We start from the raw sequence: 21486 nt of genomic DNA on the forward strand, positions 1-21486 counted from the left end.
CATGTCTCACTCTTTGAGTACTTCTGCCAAATTCAATTGAGATTATATGCTTTAAAAATATGCTTTAACATGTAATTTTACGAAAGATTTTATTTTCACAATCTCCACATGTTATTCTATCATAAACTGTACAATATAATGAATAGTAATCTAGAAAATAAAGCTAAAATAAATTTTTCGGTGGTCACTGAGGTTGTGATAGTAATGCGTCCGAAGGTATCATTCAGTTTTATTGTTGTTGTTCTCTGTAGAAAATTTTTTCTTTTTAAAATATTCTCAAATTAAAAAGAAACAACTTTTATTGCAGAGTAAATATGTTTTTGTCATATGTAAACTTTAAACTCCAAGCACCGGTTTTATTGACATCGCGCTGGTCATTAAAATTCGCCACCATAGTAATAGGCTCAATTGTAAAAATCATTATATTTACCTCACATTCCATTCAGACAAACTTTTAGCAAACTAGGTAAGTCGGCAATTGTAGCAAATTTCTAAAATAATAACTGGTCTTGAAATACTGGCGTTGCAAGAAAATCTACATCATGAACGTGACAGTGTTATACAACTCTGGTTATTACACCAGCACCAGTAATTTAAAATTATCCCGGTCTCCATCTTCAACAATAAAAAAAAGTTGGCAAAATATAATATAGGCCTACAGAAAATTGCAGAGCAGATCATTCTGAATTGCTCCTTATTGGTTTCAATAACATAGAGTGGCTTTACCTCTTTTTAAATATGGTAATACAGAAAAAGTTATGTATAAGCATAGACAATCGTCAGTCATTACTCTTTAGTGTACAGCTACATTTTTGTGAGTGATTTGCGATGTGAACCAGTTTGTTGCATAGGAGTGAATGTGTTACAAACACAGGTGTCCTTTAGCGGGGATATTGCCGAAGCCGAGACCGGGCCGTAGTCTACACACACAAAAAACAACAAAGGTCCACGTAGTTCTGAGCAAAAACAAAAGTATCCATCCAAATATCTCACCAATCCGATGAGCAGCACACACAAAAACTAAACCAATCGACAGCGCCACCCATCATGTCAAAATATTCCAAGTTTCAAGTCATGTCTTGCACAACTCACCTTATGGTTTGTCAAAACTTGTTCCAAAGTCCTTATTAATTTGAGACTGTCTAATATCCGTTTTAGAAATGGTTGCCGTTAGCCTAGCCTAACGTTCTGATTCAACATCTTAGTAACTATCGGGGCATTGCTGAGTGCTCCTGATCTTTTTGAATCTTTCGTAAGCATGCAAAAACCAATCAACATCGGGTTAACGCTATTGTAAACAAAACTTAAGAGGGACTCAAAAAGATCGGGAGAACTCAGCAATGCCCCGATAGTTACTAAGATGTTGAATCAGAACGTTAGGTTAGGCTAGCGGCGACCATTTCTAAAACGGATATTAGACAGTCTCAAATTAATAAGGACTTTGGGACAAATTTTGACAAACCATAAGGTGAGTTGTGCAAGACAAGACTTAAAACTTGAAATATTTTGACATGATGGGTGGCGCTGTCGATTGGTTTAGTTTTTGTGTGTGCTGCTCATCGGATTGGTGAGATATTTGGATGGATACTTTTGTTTTTGCTCAGAACTACGTGGACCTTTGTTGTTTTTTGTGTGTGTAGACTACGGCCCGGTCTCGGCTTCAGCAATATCCCCGCTAAAGGACACCTGTGGTTACAAATAAGAATAAAATCAGAGGCCTACTAGCACAATCATATTACTCACCAGAACTGAACTACCAGCCGCTCTTTTTAGACTCTGATCACCAAGACTACGAGATTTTCTAAGGGTCTGCAAGAAAATAAACTATGACTAAAATACCGGACTTTTTGATGTTTGTGAAGTGATAATTTGAAACTTATGGTTACAGTAGAGAACATTTAGGGTTAGGATGACAGTTGAACACCAGCCTGACTAGCAACAAACTGATGGGCAGACAAAAAATTATCTGAACCTTGGCTACAGATTGGCAGTCAAGGCAGTCTCTCAGCACAGCGATCTTATGGCTTGCTTCTTGACGGGCTTGCCAAATAGCAGTTCATCCATCTTGATGCCCGTGCGATAATTTACATAAGATGTCATTTCCTTCTGATAGCAAGGCTCACGTATGGCCTCAGTCATCCAATATTTCTGTCCCAACAAAATGTTCATCATATGGTTGCAAAATTTGATATCGAACCAAGTTTTTGAACATCAAACATCGTTTCTTTAAATAGATATAAATTATCAGAATTATCAAGTTTATTACAGATTACCAAGTGTGCCACAAAATGATACATTTAATTTTATATGGCATTCATAGTGCATTAAAATCATATCCTCTGAATTGAAATATAGGGTGGTAGCTTCATTCACAACTAAAATTGACAAAAATTGACAATGAACCGCACAAACAGAACAGCAATACGTGAACACATATATATTTTTCTCAGATCAAGCTGTCAAATCCGGTCACTTAGATGTATCCTGCTTTAATGTTAAAGAAATATTTAACTAGGATGTAATCATTGAAACTAATGCCTTGTATCGATCATTTGAAAACTATTCAGCATGATTATTTAAAGAATAAAACACCAAAAAAATTTTACTTTAAAGCACAACAGGAGATTTTAGCTTCTGTAACGTGCTTCTGCTATGTAAGAGAAAAGACAAGCAAAATTATTTAGGAAAAAATGAAGAGATACGCTGCAAAATATTAAAGATTAAACATACATTATTCATCTAACTTAAAGACGGAATAAGACTTACCAATGGCATGATAAAACCAGTTCCTATAAATAATAATAAGTAGTATGACAAGCGTTTGTTCCCTCTTTCATAAGAACAAAACGAATAAACTGAGCGCAATGGAGAATTTCGACTGAATGTCGGGTTTTCACTCTGCTCAACAATGGCTCTTTTTAAGACTGACAGCTTCGGCCTTTAAAAATCGGTCAACACTATTGTTCTTTGTATTAACAAACGGGGAACATTTAACACTAAAAATAAAAACATGAGAAGACAACCTTTAATCCAAAATTTTGTGTTGCGTGGTAAACTACCGTAACAATAATTGCTTGCAAAGGTAACGACCAGCTTTACCATAAGAAAATGTGTATTCAACTGAAGCAAAACTAATCCTCGCATAACGGCGCAACGTCGATCAGTCAACTGATAACTGTACATAACGTTTTAACCAAACAAGATTATGGAGGAACAATGCCATGATGGTAATCACCAGTAATGCCATGATGGTAATCACCAGTAATAGGAACACCAGTAATCATGGCAACTAATGCCATGATTACTGGTGTTCCTATTATACAATAACAATGTCTTTACATTTAGAAACGAATGGATCGTTTTGGATGGGGTATTATTTTAAAATGCATGTTACGAGTCAAATATACACTCTCACTTTTTTGCTCCAATAGAGTAAACATTGTGTTATAAAACACATTTGCCAACTGACAAGTTTGTCGATTACATCTATTGGCTAACAAGCAATCATGGAGCAGACTGTGTATAATACATGTTGGTCAATTGCCTCAGAGGCAAAAATCTTAGACTACCTAAAGGCAGGAACTCCAGCTATAGCATTTAGTAGTAACTCAGTAATCACACAGTAGAAATTCAGGCTATGGCATCTAATGGTCATTTACTTTGATAGGCCACAGCTGTGCTAGGTTAATAGGCTATCGTAGCAGGGACAATCCTACAGCATGTACTGTTCCGCAAAAGAGTTACCTACTCAGTGTTAAAATACTAAATTACGAAGGCAAGACAAGCTAAACAAAGCTTTTATGTACATCATAAGATGAACACTGTCTTAGTATTTAAAAGTGTAATAGGTTTATCACACTTCTCTCATCCTTCTGTAAAACATTAAGTGCTAGTTTTAGTGTTATGGGTACTACTTTCAGATAATATGAGTAAAATTTGGACTACAAGAGTGCAACAGCGAGGTGTTTATTATGATACCAGATCACAATGTTGTTTAGGAGAGAGAAATGATGTCATAAATGTGTGGTGTTCGAAATTATTCAAATGTAATTTGTATTCTGATTGTTTATGAGTATAATATAATTGGATAACATTTTCACGTTATGGCGCTATTATTTAAAAGTATAACAGGAATATATATAAAGTAAGAAACTGCTTTATACCTATTACTAATAGTAAACTCAACCATACCTACTAGCTATATGCAACTCACTAATACTGACTTTTACTGTATGGTTGGCTATTGGTAGCAAAAATAGTAGTCATTCACTATTGCACATCTTTGTGTGCAGCCATGTACACAATTGGTTTGTTCAGTTTAACTGAATGTGTAAAATATGCTGATGGTTGAACAGCTGACAGTCATGTAAGCTTTCACTCTAGTTGCTGGCATCTTAACTATTGTGAATACACTCACATCAAATCTCTATAATGACATGTCAACGTAAGTTGAGCTCATTAAAGCTTGTAGTTAGTTCATTGCTAGCAGCAGTCAAATCACACGCAGTACAAATTGACTCACGCAGTCTGGTTTTCTGTTCCCCAGATAATCAACTATATCAAATAATATAGCAGCAATGCTGGTCTCAGAAAAGCAATCGGTTGCCCTTGTAATGGAAGACTCTAGCACTCATGTTAGCAGATTGGTGCAGCTAAGTAAGCATAGTAATCTGGTTTCATTATTATAGCTAGCTTTTATTATAGTAAAGATTTAGACAAGCTTATATTACTAGCTTAAGTTACTCAAATTAGCCAATCTGTTACTTCTGCCATTGACTAATTAGTGAACCTAGCCAACAGCAACTACATTACCTGTCACTGTTTATAAGATGTTTTTGTTATCTGTGCAACGTCAAGCATTCGGCTAGTGTTATCTTAATGTAGCATAAACTGAAATTGAGTTTTTCTAAATTAGAACACTAGGATAATATACACCTACTGCTGTATGCTGCAAATGCAAATTTTTTTGGGTCCGCCTTTTCAGATCGGCAATATGACAATTAATTTAATCAAAAAAAGCCTATTACATTTGCTAATTTAAAGTGACTGCTCAACATTCCACACACTTTCAAATATATTTATGGAAAGCTACTGATATTCTAGTAATTTACTTTATATTTATGTAGAGTATGGCGATGGTGAGCCTAGCTATTACAAGCACCTGCCGATTTCAGTTCTCAACAATCTTTACTATAATAAAAGCAATGTTCGTTTGTTTGAAGCGACGCTAAAAGTATTAAATTGTCTTGCTCAGGAATTGAACCCAGACTCTCCGATTCACAAACCAGTACTTCAACTCCGACTCCACCACCTTTGAAAAATTATATACATGCTGATTACTCATGCCAATCTCTCACAGTGCATAAGGCTGTCAAGAGTACTAGTATTCAGTAATATATGTGGTTAGAGTAAATCATAGCTATAGCACACATGGTTCAATTATACTATATATTACATGCTATGATCATGACAGTCTGTGGTCTTACATACTTTCACTTGGCTACAGTGCTTTATGGTATACATACATGTGTGCATCCAATCTCAGTCCATTGCTATCATTCTTTCATGCACTTGATTGTGGCTTCGTATGCACATTTACAGTTTCATGCGTTTGATTATGTTCTGTATGGTTCATTCGGGTCTCATAGTTGGTTGTAATATTGGCTTTGGTCATAGTAAAATGCTTGATAATGGTTTCATGCCATTGATGGTGGTTTTGCATAACCTAAATTGCCCGTGAGTGGTGTCTGTTGTGTGAGACTAGCATACTTTCTCTTGCACCTACAACTGATCTCATGCATTTCTACGTGCTAAGATTTAATTATATGGACTCCAGTTGTTTCCATGTGGGCTCATGTGCACCCATGTGATTTATTATAGTCTCAAGTTATTTTATGCACCCATTAGTACTTGCAGTTAAATGTTCGCAGTTCATGTTCTCCCAGTTAAAATATAAATTTTTGTGTGATTACAGTATATCACAGCTATAACACCTGGCTTAATCATATTATATATCACATGCTATGTTTATGACAGCCTGTAGTCTTTTACTGGGTTAGGCTGAATTAAATTCCTTGGAAGATTATTGAAGTTTGATGATAGCCCGACGTTTGATGATACTGTATATAAACTATATATGACCACTACAAACACAAAGTTATGTTGTAGTTTCCATCATATTCAAAAATTATTCTACTGTGCAAGTTTACAAGTGTGGCTATAGTGAACTATGACTACACAGATTTCATTATTTTCAATCAGTCACATGATCAGTTGTTAGTTGCCTGTCACAGTCATGTGACTTAATAGCTCACTGTGAAGTGCGGACTAACCAATGATTTTTGTTCAACTACATGCTTATCAGGCAATGATGGCTGAATGTTGATAGCCATCAAAGCTCTTATTTTAATTGCTTGCACATTAAGTGATGTGAATTTCAACGTTCTAACAATGCACGCACGGCCAGAGAGCACAAACAGAAAATAAAATGATTTTTCTTATGGTTGTTGACACAAAATAAAACAGCATTATTTTGTCAATTTTTAATTGAATTATCATTAAATTTTAAGTTTATTCAGAAAACAAGCACATTACAATGAGCATACTATAATCCAGAGAGTGTCTATACTGCATTTGCAACGTGTTAATGTAAGTAGAGCTCATTCAAGCTTGCAGCTAGTTCATTGTTAGCAACAAGCAACAATCAAATCACACGCAGCACAAACTGACTCACACTGTTCGGTTCTCTGTTCCCCAGATAATCAGCTATATCAACTAATATAGCAGCAATGCTGGTCTCAGAAAAGCAATCGGTTGCCCTTGTAATGGAAGATTCTAGCACTCATGTTAGCAGATTAGTGCAGCTGAATTGTAGCTTGACAAGTCCGGTGTCAAGTGACAATTCCTGTAATGTACACAATTGCTTTGTTCAACTGAATGTTTATACAGTGCTGGTGGATGAACAGCTGACAGTCATTTAAGCTTTCACGCTAGTTGCTGGCATCTTAACTATTGTGAATACACTCACGTCAAATCTCTATAACGACATGTCAACGTAAGTTGAGCTCATTAAAGCTTGCAGCTAGTTTATCGCTAGCAGCAGTCAAATCTCACGCTGCACAAACTGACTCACGCAGTCTGGTTCTCTGTTGCCCAGATAATCAGCTATATCAAATAACATAGCACCAATGTGAGTTCTAGAGGAACAAGAATTTGCCCTTCACATAAAAGACTAGCACTCACAGGAGCAGAATGGTGCAGCTAAATAGATTGTCAAACCTGGAGTTGTGCCCTCTTTCGGTAAGTGCCGATAACTACAGCTATTATACATACATGTGCAAACTGTTATTATTGATTGGACAACAATGTATGTAAAATGGTAAGTTGGTAACTTAACAAATGAATCAAAACAGTTGCTGTTGATCAGCGAAATAAGACCAGAGCTATAAAAAGTTAAATTTAACCCAATTGACCACCACATAGGATTCCCAAGTAGTTGACAGGTCTGAGGAATTTACTAGGTCAGGTTTTGTAGATCAGCACCTGCAGCAGTTCTGTACTGTGTGTTTGTAACTAAGCATGTAGCCTTTACGTTTACCAAGTTATGTGGTCTTTGTTCATCATTACATAGCTCAAAATTTCGTACGACAAATCACTGTTGAAAATGGTGATAAAGAACAGAACAATTGTCATAAAAGTGAACAATATAATATATTTAGTAGCTAATTACCACTTTAGTATACAAGGAATAAATATTAAACATGCAAGGCATAAGAGAATATAAAACATGGTACACACAGATATTGTTAAATATCTTTACTGATCATGTACACTCATGTACACATGTCTCAACTGTTAACCTCAGGTCTATATATACAGCAACCCATTATCTTGCTACGACTCAACCACGCCCTTTACGTGAAAAGGAGATGACAAACAACCCCAACTAAACTGCTGTCACTTGAACCACACAGTCTCTAGCTATTCACTCGATGTTATTACTTTCCCTCATCTTTTCAGTTGACACTGTGTTTCAGCCATATGGCTATCATTGAGGAGGTTCAATCATGCTCCATCCCTTCCACCTGTATTTAACAAATGTAGACGCTGAATAATAAAAACACATGCTACTTAACTTTGAGTATGTTTTAGGCAATAAAATGTTTTACAACGCTCGTGTTCCTAATAGCGATGGCAACTTAAACTTTTAGTGTTTTTTCTCCCCAGTGCAGTACACATTCCTTTAACGTACACCTCCTATAATGTAAATTTCACGTAAAGTAAAGAATTTATGAAGAGTTTTTGCTTGATACTACATAAAATATTCCACATAACGTAAAGTGTCAAGTCGATGAAAGCTTTCAAATTCAATTTGAATAACAAGAATATCCTAAGCCGGCCTTAAAAATATCGGTGTATTTTCTACAGCACACAAAAGGAGAAAACAACATACATCTTTATTATATATGCATGCACCCTGGCTGTCTAGTGCACTGTGAGAGGTCAGAGCGCGATAGAGCACAGAAAATCAGCAGCTGTAAAATTATTCAGAATTTATGCAGGTGCTAAAATGTCGGTTGGCAAATCTAAATGTCACGAGTTGGCGTATGGTCGAAAGCGACCATTTTTCCTAACTTTGAACTGAATTGAAGGACAAATTGAAGGACGTATAGACGCCGATCCTAAAATAATAAAGTATACTTTTGTTTTACTTTATTGTAACCGTATAAAACATTTATTATTTTTTCTTTTGCAGAATAGTCTGCTATTTAGAAAAAACATATCATGGTGAATGGACGTTGGAAGTGTGTGCTTTTATTGTAAAATGACTGCAATCATAGACCATAAACCGAGTGAAAGTGGTAAGAAAAAAGAAGAAAAGCTGCCGATACAAACCAATAATGCTAGTTACGATACAGCCAATACATTAAAAAATTGAGTCTAGTGTTTTCTTTTTGAAGGGTCAAATGGGTGAGTCGTGAAAGACTTCGGAACGAGTTAGACTACTGTACATGTATTTTACTAATCGTATAACATGAAATCTTTTTAATGTAAACGTTCCAAAAATAAATCATTTATAGTTTATGTTACAAGCAGCTTAAGTCAACAGGAGATAATGAGGCTATCTATATCATGGTCATCAAGTTATGTCATTAAATCGTGTATATTTTATCATACATGAAACTCTGTTAGTTAAAATACAAACATACCAGACGGTGTCATGATTCTGCTACACTTTACTTCTCCATCACTAACAGGTGAGCACGACTTCCTTTTTCTCCCAGCAACTATAAAATGAACACAAATTATAACTGAACTAATATCTACCTCCAAATAGTAAAAACACAGAGATACTACTAGAATCTTTCTCTCTACTATATCAATTACTATATCTTATTACTGTATAACATACCACATCTCCTAGAATAGCCTTGCCGAAAACTCAAAGAACTACTGTTTGCACTGGAGTTTTTTTTAAAATGTTTCATGACTCCAGCATTCCTAAAAGTGCTAGCATTTGAAATTTTTTAGTTTTTCTCGTTACTAAAAGCATAACTTAGCCAACTAGGGAGAATAATGCTATCTAGAGTTGACCGAAGGTTATTAGTACTAATACAGACTGGGCCATGTCAGTACATTGAAAATGTCTGTACATTAAAGAGCTTCTATCGTCTAGCACATTTAAACCTAAGCTACAATATAACAAAATATACATGTATGCTGGATACATGAGAGAGTAAATTATGGTTATACCAGCAATAAGGTACAGCAACTATAACATTAACCCTTTGACGGGCGTAGCAACATAATGTCACCTATATTTTGCACTCTACCACGGGCAGAGCGACATTACTGTCACTGAGATCAGCATTTGGCGACATTGACGTCATCAGGGTCAGCATTTTTTAAACAGTTTTTCACATAAGAAACGATCAATCTTATCAGGCACACTCGTCACTCAAACCACAGCGATCATGACAACAAAATAATCTGTAGATATTGAAGTCATTATTGGTACTCAACTTGTGGAGAATCTTCTACTGATCATATTTACTGCGGGTTAAAACAGATTTTAACAACATTAACAACAACAAAAACAGAATTAATTATTATGTTATGAAAAATTGAATTGGCATGAGGAGGGGTAACTCAGGCAATCAGTTGATGCCTTTCAATTCTTTAAATGTGTTGAGTTGAGTCCACTCCGAATCATAGATATGCTAAAATGCATTTTGCTTTACCAAATTTATGTGAAGGCATTTACTGTGAGACTACTTCAACATTATAGAAACGCTCACTGCTGATGGAGCCCAGTCAATAATATTCAGTCAAACTCTCCCCAATGGAGGTAAACAAATTTCAGTGTACAACCATGCAAGTCTCTGCTAAAAAAATGTTCTACTACTACTCAGTGCTGTCTCTACTTGACTTTTTACCTTTATATTAACCTTTCCATGTCAAAGATGGGTTGCTCATAAAAGGGTGATGAAATAACTACTTTTTAGTGTAACTAGTTGACTACAAATGAATTGAAAAGTTACCGCGACCCGAAAGCGAGTCTACTTAACAAGTTTTATTTTGAGGGTCCCATTGAGAATCTTGGACAAATCTATATAGTGCAACTCTGATTCGTTGAAACATTAGGGTACGTATTCTTCAGCAGCGAGAAACTTTGAACAGTTGCAAAGCATGCAACTACAGTGAACAATGCTCTCTTAATTTGTGGTATTATTGTATATCCCCGATAGTTAAAACACAAACATACCAGACAGTGTCATGATTCTGCTACGCTTTTCATCTCCATCACTAACACGTGAGCACAACTTCCTTTTTCTCCCAGCAACTATGAAATGAACACAAAAGATAAAGGAACTAATATCTACCTCCCCATAGAAATGATACAGAGAGATTATTAGACTCTCAACACTTAGTAATTATATAGAATATATTACAAAGTATGGTGTGTCATCATATCTAGTATAATTCTATTAGTAAAAACAATAAATATATTCAGCTACTAACTAAAGATAAAAAGATATATAAAGATAATACAACAACAAATTCCATCAAATATAAAAGTAATGATAATAATAATAAAATAATAGAACTAGAGAAATAAAAAGTGGACACTACAACAGATACTAAAACTTAATACACAGGAGGTGGGATATCAATTGATAATATAGTATATTTATTAGAACTAAGTAAATGGATTGGTTATGTAGTCGAAAGTCACAGGTAAGAGAGATAATAAGTAGTCTAGTAACCCTTTTGGTGGATAACTTAGATCTTACCATCTGCTTTTGAAGAAGTACTTGGTTCTAGGTCAGACGGTATGAAAGGGTGCGAGAAGCCTTTGGTATATCAGTGACAAACTCCAAAGAATCACCAGCATCATCAATAATCTCTTCATGATCGTATGTGGACGAGTCATTGATATCTACACTAATTACAAGATGTCCAATAATGAGCATCACCCTCTAGCTCTAGTACAATGACAACTGCATCTTCAGGGACTGAAAAAGAGAGATATTAGTGAATTTTTAAAAAGAACATTTGTTGCAATCAGCCAATCATGATGATTGTGTTGCACCGAGCCAATCACAAGTAGCATGTGTTGTGCTCAACTAATTACAGGGAGAGAGTGTTATTTTCAACCAATCACACGCCGTGTGTACTGCACTCCACCATTCAAAATTAAAATGAACCCCATGTAAAAATAATATTTAGCAAGAAAAGGTTTAGTTGCTCAAAATAAATTAACAATCAATTGAAACTCACCAAAAAATGAAAAATATTGTTATCACAAACCTGGGGGAATGCTGTCTTCAGAGAATGAATGAGTGCTGGTAAGATCAGAATCAGAGGAAATCGATGAGCCGTCAGAATGAGATTATAGAAGGAAAGGATTGAACCACTAGACTCATTGTCAGAAACACAAGGAAAACGTCTCCGTAGTTTCCTACGAGAAAAGGCTGGAAGCGTCAGGCTCACAACTCTGAATAAATAAACTTCTCTTGAAAATGTGAACACTGTCTGGATAGTTTTACCTTTCTTAGCATGAAACAAGAAAGAAAACTTATCAAAATTTAACCAATGATATACAGCCCCCACAAGGATAGGCCACAGGCACCATGTGGGTGGAGCTTAATGATCGAGCTCTGTTGAGATGAACCCGAACACGGCACCCGAACAAACAAATATGCTGAATAAAGCCCCTTGTAAATTTACCAATATTATGAATAGTGGTTATTTTACTTATCTGTTGATTACATTTTGTTGCCAAATAAATATAGTTGACCAATATTGTCACATTATAATCAGTCTGTTGCCATTCACAAGCATTCACGATATTAGTAGTCGCAATCGTAAAATAGCCAAAATTCGATTTTATGTTTAGATCTTGAGTATGAAAACTACACTCCACAGCTTTGCCTGCTGTCCCTCTTATTGGCCAGGTAAAACAATGTGACAACGATGAAAGACTTTGTCATTTTATATTAAGGTTTGCAAAATATTAATCATAAACTAGGAAAAAAAGGTCGTTGTTTGGGTGATTTTGGGTAAATTATATTTAACTTTAAGGATATACTACGAAACCTACAAATTTCAAAATTAGTAAAAGTAGATAATTTGAAATGTTTTATTTTCCATGGATCCATTTTTTTAGTTAGATGTTACCCTTACATTGTAGAAATTCATAGTTTGCTATTGTGAACCACAGGTATACTGACTGAATGAGCTAATGACACGGTAACAGCGAGTCGTGTTTTTCAAAACCTAACAAGGCAACCGTCCCGCGAGAATTGTGTTAGCTTCGAAACGCGGGCTAGCACAATCCTAATAGAGCACGATCATTAAACCCCGCCTATATGATTGCCGTTGCCTGTCTTTGGGGGGGCTGTATATCATTGATTTAACTTTTTATTTCTTCTTTTCTACCGCGTGAAAGGAAGGAAATTAAACAAAGAAAGTTTTCTTCTCACAATGAAAGTGACGGGTTTGAGGAGTTCTCAATTATATTTTATGCTATATTATAATGCTATAGTTAGTGCCACAAAGAATTGTTCATACTTCTTAAGATCTCAAGTTGAAAAGTTAGCTGAATCACAGCTCATACTCGACGCATGTTTATACACTTCGAGGTTGAAATATCGTTGAGCTATAAAACCACATCTAACACACCTGGATCTAATCAGCACCGTCAGAGCCAGCCACTGTTTCCTAGACATGTCACTAATAGTCTCATGTACGTGTTGATTGAATTTGTTTCTGGCCTTTCTTTCAACCATCCTATCCAGTACCAGTCTTGTTGTGATGCTCATTAGACGAATAAAACCCTTATCAGATATCTTAGCCCTCCTACATCTTAAGGCAGCCTGTAACACAAGAAATATATTAAGAACCGGAGTTCATCCAACTGTTATACAAGAGAGAATCAAATAGGTTTGAAGATATTTGAATGTTTAGAGAGATCTGGAACAGACATATTACACACTATCCCATATGTACAAACTAGAGCTCCAAAAGCTAACTCCATGATAGCACATTATTATGAATCAGCTGTCAACAACTGGTTTATATTGAACAATACAGTAGAGTTGCCGGATTTTGGTATCGGAATCGTTATCGGTGCCGATATGGTTGTTAAAGGTTGACTTGCAACAAGATTCACTTTCCAAAACTGCTCAAATGTGACATAGTTGTGAGAAATGGTTTCTATTTACACTTTTATGCAACCTTATTGGTTGAAATATTTTCACAAATATACTTCACGCATTCAATAAAACCATGTCTATTGTTCTTACGCGCCTGTTTTATCGTCATTGTAATGTTGTCACTTTTAGCAGTGATATCTTATAACTTACTGTAAAAATTCGTTTAATTTTTTAGCCTTAGCTTGAAGGAGTACATATCATTGTCTGATAATCATGACGAGCTTGTTGGTCACTTGTGATAATCGAAAAGTGCTGCAGAAATTATTTGCCAAGTATTGGGTCACATGATCAGATTACGACTTGCCGATTAGACCAAACCGAAACAAAACTGTAAAGTAGCGAGCATCTATATTTGATACGGGGTCTCCAGTAAAACTCGAAGTGTTTGTCATAAACTAGTGCTACGATAAGTTTTATATTGAGCTTTTTATTGGCCTTTCAATTCACGTGAGAACATAACGTGACAAGACAATAACCAAATTTCATGACTACAGTTGCTTCTGCACTGCTGATATCTCTAAATCCTGGGCTAGTAGATTGAGAATGTGGCCTCCACAACTATATGTTATTGGTGGAGATGTTGACTGGTCATCCTGTAGCTTTCTCCTCATGGCAGCCATATTGGCGGCATTATCAGTAACAAATGATTTGATTTTGCAATTGAATTGTCTTTCAGTTTTAGCTATAGCGCTTTGGGCAAGTTCATGGAGGTAATTGGCATTGTGGGAACTTCCAGATGTATCGACGGTGTCAGTCAAATAAGTTTTTCCAGCTGAGTTGGTGACACTTGCGCATACAATTGGCTCACTGTGCACATTCGACCATCCATCTAGAGACATTCACAGCTTGGTCAGCTAGCTGCCTTTGCAATCATTCTGCATCTCCGCATATACTTCATCTAACAGTCTGCCTCTTATTTCTTTACGTGTAGGAAGGGTGTAACCTGGTCGAACTAGATTCATAGTGTTGAAATGTTGGATGCTCCACTATCCGGAATGAGCTGTTTGTAGCATAGATGAATTTAGCGAGCTAAAGCAAAAATAATATCAACTGATTCAATATTTTAACACATTCCCTACTCAAAAAATTATTTTGCCTACAAAACAAATATACATGTACAAATCAATTCACCATTCTACATTTCACAACACCTCTCAGAGCTCGCTTGAAATGATTAAGAGAACATTCAACCACTATTATATGCAACAGAAATAGAAAATAGGTAATTGGTAAAAATCAAAATAATGATATGACTAAAAATTACCGCTTTGTCAAAAATCTCTTTTTCATTCTTGGTAGTCTTGCAAATATATCCAGATATTGTGTGCTGTCTCTTCTTACTTGTACTTGGTTCTTGTGTAACAGCAGCAGCACTGCTCACACTGGCACAGGGTTGATGAGTTACTGTTGTACCAGATGTATTGCTAGTGTTTGTAGCAGTGCCAGATGACTCAACTTCTATCACCTGAATACTAGCGTCACTGTCTGAATTGGAGTTATCAGCTTGACATTTTGCTAAGTGTGCTTCAAGCCTATCCGCGTGTCCTTGCATTACGACAGCACAGTTTGAGTGAAAAACTGCCAAACAAGATCCTTATTGCGAGGCATGCTGGAAATTCAAAGCACAACTTTAACTTTTCAACACACAGAAAGCTTGATAAAATGAACTTGAACAATCCAACTTGTGAAGAGCATGGTGGGCTTGGTGTTAGCGCGCTCTGGTTACCCTGAGTGATGACTAATGGACAGCTGGCCCGACCCTGCACTGGGTTTCCTTGGGTGGTCTGATGATGATGACCAATGATAGCATTGGTTTTTGGTCACCAAGCTTTGTTTGTTCCCACTCTTTTTTTTCTTGTTTTAGCTTAGTTCCAAAGTCTATGACTTGCCTTTGACATATTTACAGCTGTTTTTACAAATAACGAAGAGAATAAATAATGTGAAGCTAGTATGCTAGTAATGTGATAACGGAGGCACAAGGTTAGTGAAACAGATGTTACACATGATATGTCATTTTGCTAGCAATTCTGTACTACTGGTTAGTTTTCCTGCATGATATATGTTTCTACATGATGCTTTATATATTCTATGTTTGTTTACTTTATGTAGTAATATTCGACTAATTAAGTGCCTTCATTCATTGTATAGGTTTTACAATCTACAAATCTTAAAATAGACCAGTGAGCCATAACTCCAGACTTATCACACTGGTGTCTAGCAAAACTCTACACAACTACTTTGGCTTGTGCCCACTAAATGAAATATTAGTTTGTAAAGCTTTTGCTCAAAAGGATTTTATTGTTTTAATTTCTAATTATAGGCACTGGCTAGACGTGAAAAAGTTTTCATTATTAAAGACAATGATGAGATTAGTTTACTTTACAAGGTTTTCATATTTCATCAGTAAAGAGATCATCATATCGCTTGATAAAACCAATTGAAAATGAAATTCTTTAACTCATTGTTGTGCTAGGATTTCATGTAGTTTCAACTCGAGCTCTGCCATCACTTTACTACTGTGTCCTAAATGAACTTCCACAGCTGATAATTGCATAGAATTGCATTTCTACCACACAGAAACCATTAGGAGCTTAAAATATTGTTTTTCACGAAAAATAATGAAAAACCATAAAAACCAGTTTCTCGGCTTGGTTTAAACCGGATTTAAACCACTTGGTTTAAACCATTGGTTTAAACCGAGCCAACCCTGTTTTTAAGTAACAGCAGAAACAAATCAAATTAAACCATAACTGCCACGAACAACTTTTATCGTATTTACTAGGTAAATCAGACATGCTGATTCCGATTTTGTAATCAAAATAAAGATTAGGCCACTAACTTTCAGAGTAATAAAGGATTTTTTATAGCGTTTTAATATCGGTCTCGAAAACAACACGATCGGCATAACAAGCTCCGCCCATAAATACTTGACGTAACCTAGCTTTTTAGGAACAGAAGTTACGTAAAGATGTTTAGACCGATTTAGAATAATAGAGATGGGTGTTTTAAAATCTATCAATATCTAAATCCAGCTTTAAAAATAATAACAGTTTTTTCTGAAAGATAGATAAGCTATTCAGCATTGCGTATTTAAAAAGCGCGATAACAACGCTAGCTCGTGATAAAATCGCGCTTTTTGAGCTCCTTTTTCTCGGCGTCCAGCCCATTTAAACGTCATGTAACAAGCTGCGAGCAATTTTAAATAGTTTATATCCCTTTCATAAAAAACTGAAATTATTTTACAGGCTGGATTTAGACAATAATGGGTTTTAAGACACCCATCTCTATTATTTTAAATCGGACTAAACTTTCCTAACTTCCGTTTCTAAAAAAGCTAGGTTTCGTCACATATTTATGGGCGGAGCTTGTAATGCCGATTGTGTTGTTTTCGAAACGGATATTGAAACGCTTTAAAAAAGCCTAAATGACTTTGAAGGTTAGTGGACTAATCTTTATTTTGAGTACAAAATCGGAATCAGCGTGTCTGATTTACCTAGTAAATACAATAAAAGTTGTTCGTGACAGTTATGGTTTAATTTTTGCACAGGATGTTAGACCAGAAAATTCATTTCCATTTGTAACAGTTTTCAAATATCTTCACCTAGTTCCCTCGTTTTAATAACCCATTTTATTAGAACGATAATGCAAAAAAATCGATACAACTCATTTGTTAGTAGGTCATAAATGATATTACTGCAAATAAAGAATTTTATGATACTAATTATAATTTTTTAGTACTTTTTGAGTCATGAAATGATGAACAAATGCTAAATGGATATGCTGCTACTGTGTATGTTTTTACGAGTTTTGTAAAATTGCACAAACTTTTATAGTTTTAGCCCGAATAATGGTGACGTAGTTTTTTTTTCTGTTTGATGACATTTGCTGTGGGTTGCCCAACTTTTTTACTAGTGTTTTTCCGAATATCATTGTATTATGAGCACATTTAGATATATTTAATAGAAGTTTAAAAACTTCGGATCACTGGACAGATTGCCCAGGGTTACTGACCCGCATTGACAAAAACGGCCAGGGTTCAAAGGGTTAACAGTGAGCCCATTTTCAATTTTTCTCAAGTTCACAAAATAAAGCCGGCTTTACCAGTAGTGCAACTTGCTCTATTAAGGTCGTGTGTTAGCTGTCAATCTTGAGCTTGACCTAATAAATTGACGCACCTATCACAATCGCCAAGGAATATAAGTCACAGCAGTTGCGTTTGATTCTGTGATTGCAACTAATACTAATGTACAAGTAAACACGGGCAACTCGCCTACGAATAGCTCGAACACATAGTTAACTCAAACAGATTTGTTCGGTCTGTTCCAACGCAATGATAAATTGCTTTAGATAACTCGAACTTGACATCACTAACTTGAACAGTTTTTTGCCCAACGGCTACCGGGACAGTTGTTATCACTTTAGAATATCATTTTATTCTGATCCATAGAGAAAACATCAACCTTTAGTACTTCTTAGGCATCATTAATACCAGTGTCGGCAAAATATTTTTGCCGACTTTTCTAAAGGTTTGGAAAAGATCCAATTTTACCAGACATCCGCTTTGCGATGGCCTCTCGAAAGCAAAAGGAAAGCGTGAAAACCTTCGGATGAACTTGAAAAGTAAAATCAGCAAAATTGATCTTGGTTTAAATGCTCAAAAGAAAAAGATGTCTTTCTTTCTGAGCATTTTATCAGCAATCAAGTTTTGCCAATTTTAATCTGAAAACGTCTTGGCGGTCACATCACTTAAAACAACAAACAAATCGCAAGTGAGAGAGACATGTCTATACTTTCTGATGAAAATTTTTAAATATTTACATGGGAGGCCCTTTAACTTGCAACAAGCAATCTATGCTTTTGATTTATATATAGTTTGTATATATACATGTATTTACTGATAAATACATGCACTTGTGACAGCGCTCTGATAACTTGAACGCTCTGATAACTCGAACACTTTCGCTTGGTCCCGTGATGCTTGAGTTATCCGTGTTTGACTGTATTCAGATATGTGTATTCTTACACTTTAACTATCATTTAGTTCGAACTAGCCAGAGGTGATTCAAATTAGTCAGACTATTTACCGTGGTAAATGATATAGAGGGACAGGAACCTAAAAGATGTTTGAATTAAATAGAAATTCAAATTATCCAGGTCCGAATTATTCAGACTTCACTGTAGTATGAAATCATTCAACTGCACTCTCCTACTTAAAAGGAAGTAAACTTTATTGTTTCAGTCATACAAATATGTACAGCATATGTAGGGTTACTGTGCACAAATGAACATACTATGGTTGCTCGAACTTCAAGAGAAATAACAGACTCCATGAGCAGTTGAGACACAGAGTTCATTCCTAGAGAACCATCTGCAGCACATGTCTCACACTTTGAGTACTTCTGTAAAAATCAATTTATATAAATATACACTGAATATTCAATGAAAATCAAATTAAACCAAATTATAAACTATAGGAAATTTAAACAGCATGATGCTGTGTTAAGGTTGTTTTGTTTTTATAACATTTAAAATCACTGCACCTGATTTAAACATATTCCTGTAACTTCTATCTGCTGGACAAATTTTGAAGATATTTCGTTTGTACATTTACGAAACCATATTCAAATAATTAAATAATGCTGCATGTTGGGTTTCAATTAATGACAGACTTGTACATTCTCACCTGTGACTTGTAATTGTGCTTTAGCAGAACTTCCCCACAATACTAAAGGTGTATAAATACTTTGACATTACGAAAAACAAAATAGTTTTTAAATTTCTCAGATTAGACTGTTGAATGTATTCTTTTTTGAATACAAGAGCTCTTAGGAACAAAAGAAGCAGTGTTAAGGTAAGTTCTAATGAGTTGCACGTTTTCTCCAAAGTAAACACCAACTTCCAGATTCCACTCTTAAATCAGTTACCATTTTATGAACAAATCTTCCTTAAATGGTTATGAGATTAATTTGAAAGATATTTCGAGCTATAGCCAAACACATACCGCATTCTAAGAAGATTTTTGGTTGTACCTCAATGGAAAATATGTGACCGACAGCTAATTTGTCTCCTTACCAGCAACTGAAGGAAAAAATATTTATACCATTGGTTGAAGGGCGAGTTGGTATTTAATAGGGGTTGGCAACAACTTTGCTGCATGGGATAAAATGCTAGAAAAATGAATACACATAACGAGCGAACATATTACTTACCAGAGCTGAACTACAAGCCGTTCCTCTTTGAGTCTGATCACCGAGACTACAAGATTTTCTAAGGGTCTGTAAAAAATAAATGTTTATGAAGTGACCATTTAAAAATTATAATTTTAGTAGAAGCCTTATTAGCATGTGATGTGAAGCATGCATATTATACAGAAACGATTCTTTGGTAGGGGAGACAGCTGAACACCCGCCTGACTAGCAACAAACTGATTGTCAGACAAAAACAAATGATCTAAACCTTAGCTACAGATTGGCAGTCAAGGCAGTCTCTCAGCACAGCAATCTTATGGCTTGCTTCCTGACTGGCTTGTCAAACAGCAGCTCATCCATTTTGATGATCTTGTGATTATTTACATAGTTTTATTTCCTTCTGATAGCGAGGCTCTAATATGACCTCATTCATCCAATACTTCTGCCACAATAAAAAGGAGATATGGTTGCAAAATTTGCAATTGAATAGACTTTTGCATGTTGAAAAGTTTTTTTTAACTCTTTCACTGTCCTAAGCAAGTTTATGCAGTCTATTATCGACAGATGTATATGTATTTTGCGAAATTTACACTGGCTGTGTAGTAAGTGAAGATTATTGATTTGTGACAACTTAACCAATGATCGTTAGTATTTCTAAGGCATTGAAAGTGGTGTCCAAATATTTCTCTAAAAAACTAGCCGGTATTGGCCAAACAAATTACAATATTAATCAGAGAATTCCAAGTCCAAAACGAACATTTTGTTTCTGACGATCAAATGTTTCAGTTGTAACATGATTTTCGTGAGCACCTCCTGTGTTAGAAAAAGAATAGTTTTGGTTGATGACATAATAGCTGATTCAGACTTAAGTAAATACTTTGATAATGAAAGTGACAGCACTGACTCTGATGGTGGTGAAAGTAATAATTTTGCAAGAGTAAAGACCATTGTAGAGGATCATAATAGTTTCAAAGCGATCGTAGCTTCATATAGCTTTAGCAATGCATGTACATGTAATATAAATACATTGAATTTTTTGCATAGCTCTGTTTGTTAACATGTTGGCAACATAAACCATGTAACAAAAATGTTCTAGATAATGTTTGGAATTAAAAAAACTGTATACACATCATTTTTCAGCAAAATGGCTGGCAGTAGGCCGAAAGCTAAACTTGTACATGGATGGCAGCGAAAGGGTTACATGAATCCAAATATATTTGAAAAGCAGGTAAAAGATAACTTTTTATACCAATAGTTTATCAGGTGTGCCACAGAGTAGTGAATTTAGTTTTCTATGGTATTCATAGAGCACTAAAATTCTATCTAATGAATTGAAACACTGGGTAATAGCCTCATAAACAGCTGAAAGTGACAAAAATTGATAATAAGCTTCACATGCGAAGCGATTATATCTAGACCCTGTAAACAATTCTCCTAAATTGAGCCAGCAAATCTAGTCCCTAGGATATATACTGCTTACTTACTGATATATACTGCAATGTTAAAGAGATTTAACAGTGGCACGACCATCGAATCTAATGCCTTAACTGAGTTTTGTACACAAAAACTATTTTGTACGA

At 35.4% G+C, this 21486-nt stretch overlaps 1 protein-coding gene across 1 annotated transcript; it reads right to left on the reverse strand.

The window, feature by feature from the left end:
* Nucleotides 1-7987: 7987 nt before the first annotated feature.
* LOC137394906 (uncharacterized) lies at nucleotides 7988-20222 on the reverse strand. The gene is made up of 9 exons (XM_068081690.1): nucleotides 20175-20222; nucleotides 19928-19993; nucleotides 19010-19117; nucleotides 13186-13379; nucleotides 11812-11962; nucleotides 11295-11516; nucleotides 10766-10843; nucleotides 9210-9287; nucleotides 7988-8084 (listed from the first exon to the last, which is right to left on the reverse strand). The coding sequence occupies exons 3-6, from the start codon at nucleotides 19070-19072 to the stop codon at nucleotides 11487-11489; spliced, it is 438 nt and encodes a 145-aa protein (XP_067937791.1). The 5' UTR covers nucleotides 19073-19117; nucleotides 19928-19993; nucleotides 20175-20222; the 3' UTR covers nucleotides 7988-8084; nucleotides 9210-9287; nucleotides 10766-10843; nucleotides 11295-11486.
* Between the last annotated feature and the right edge of the window lie 1264 nt (nucleotides 20223-21486).

Source organism: Watersipora subatra, chromosome 4 (assembly GCF_963576615.1).
Source record: "Watersipora subatra chromosome 4, tzWatSuba1.1, whole genome shotgun sequence".
Classification (NCBI taxonomy): Eukaryota; Metazoa; Bryozoa; class Gymnolaemata; order Cheilostomatida; family Watersiporidae; genus Watersipora; species Watersipora subatra.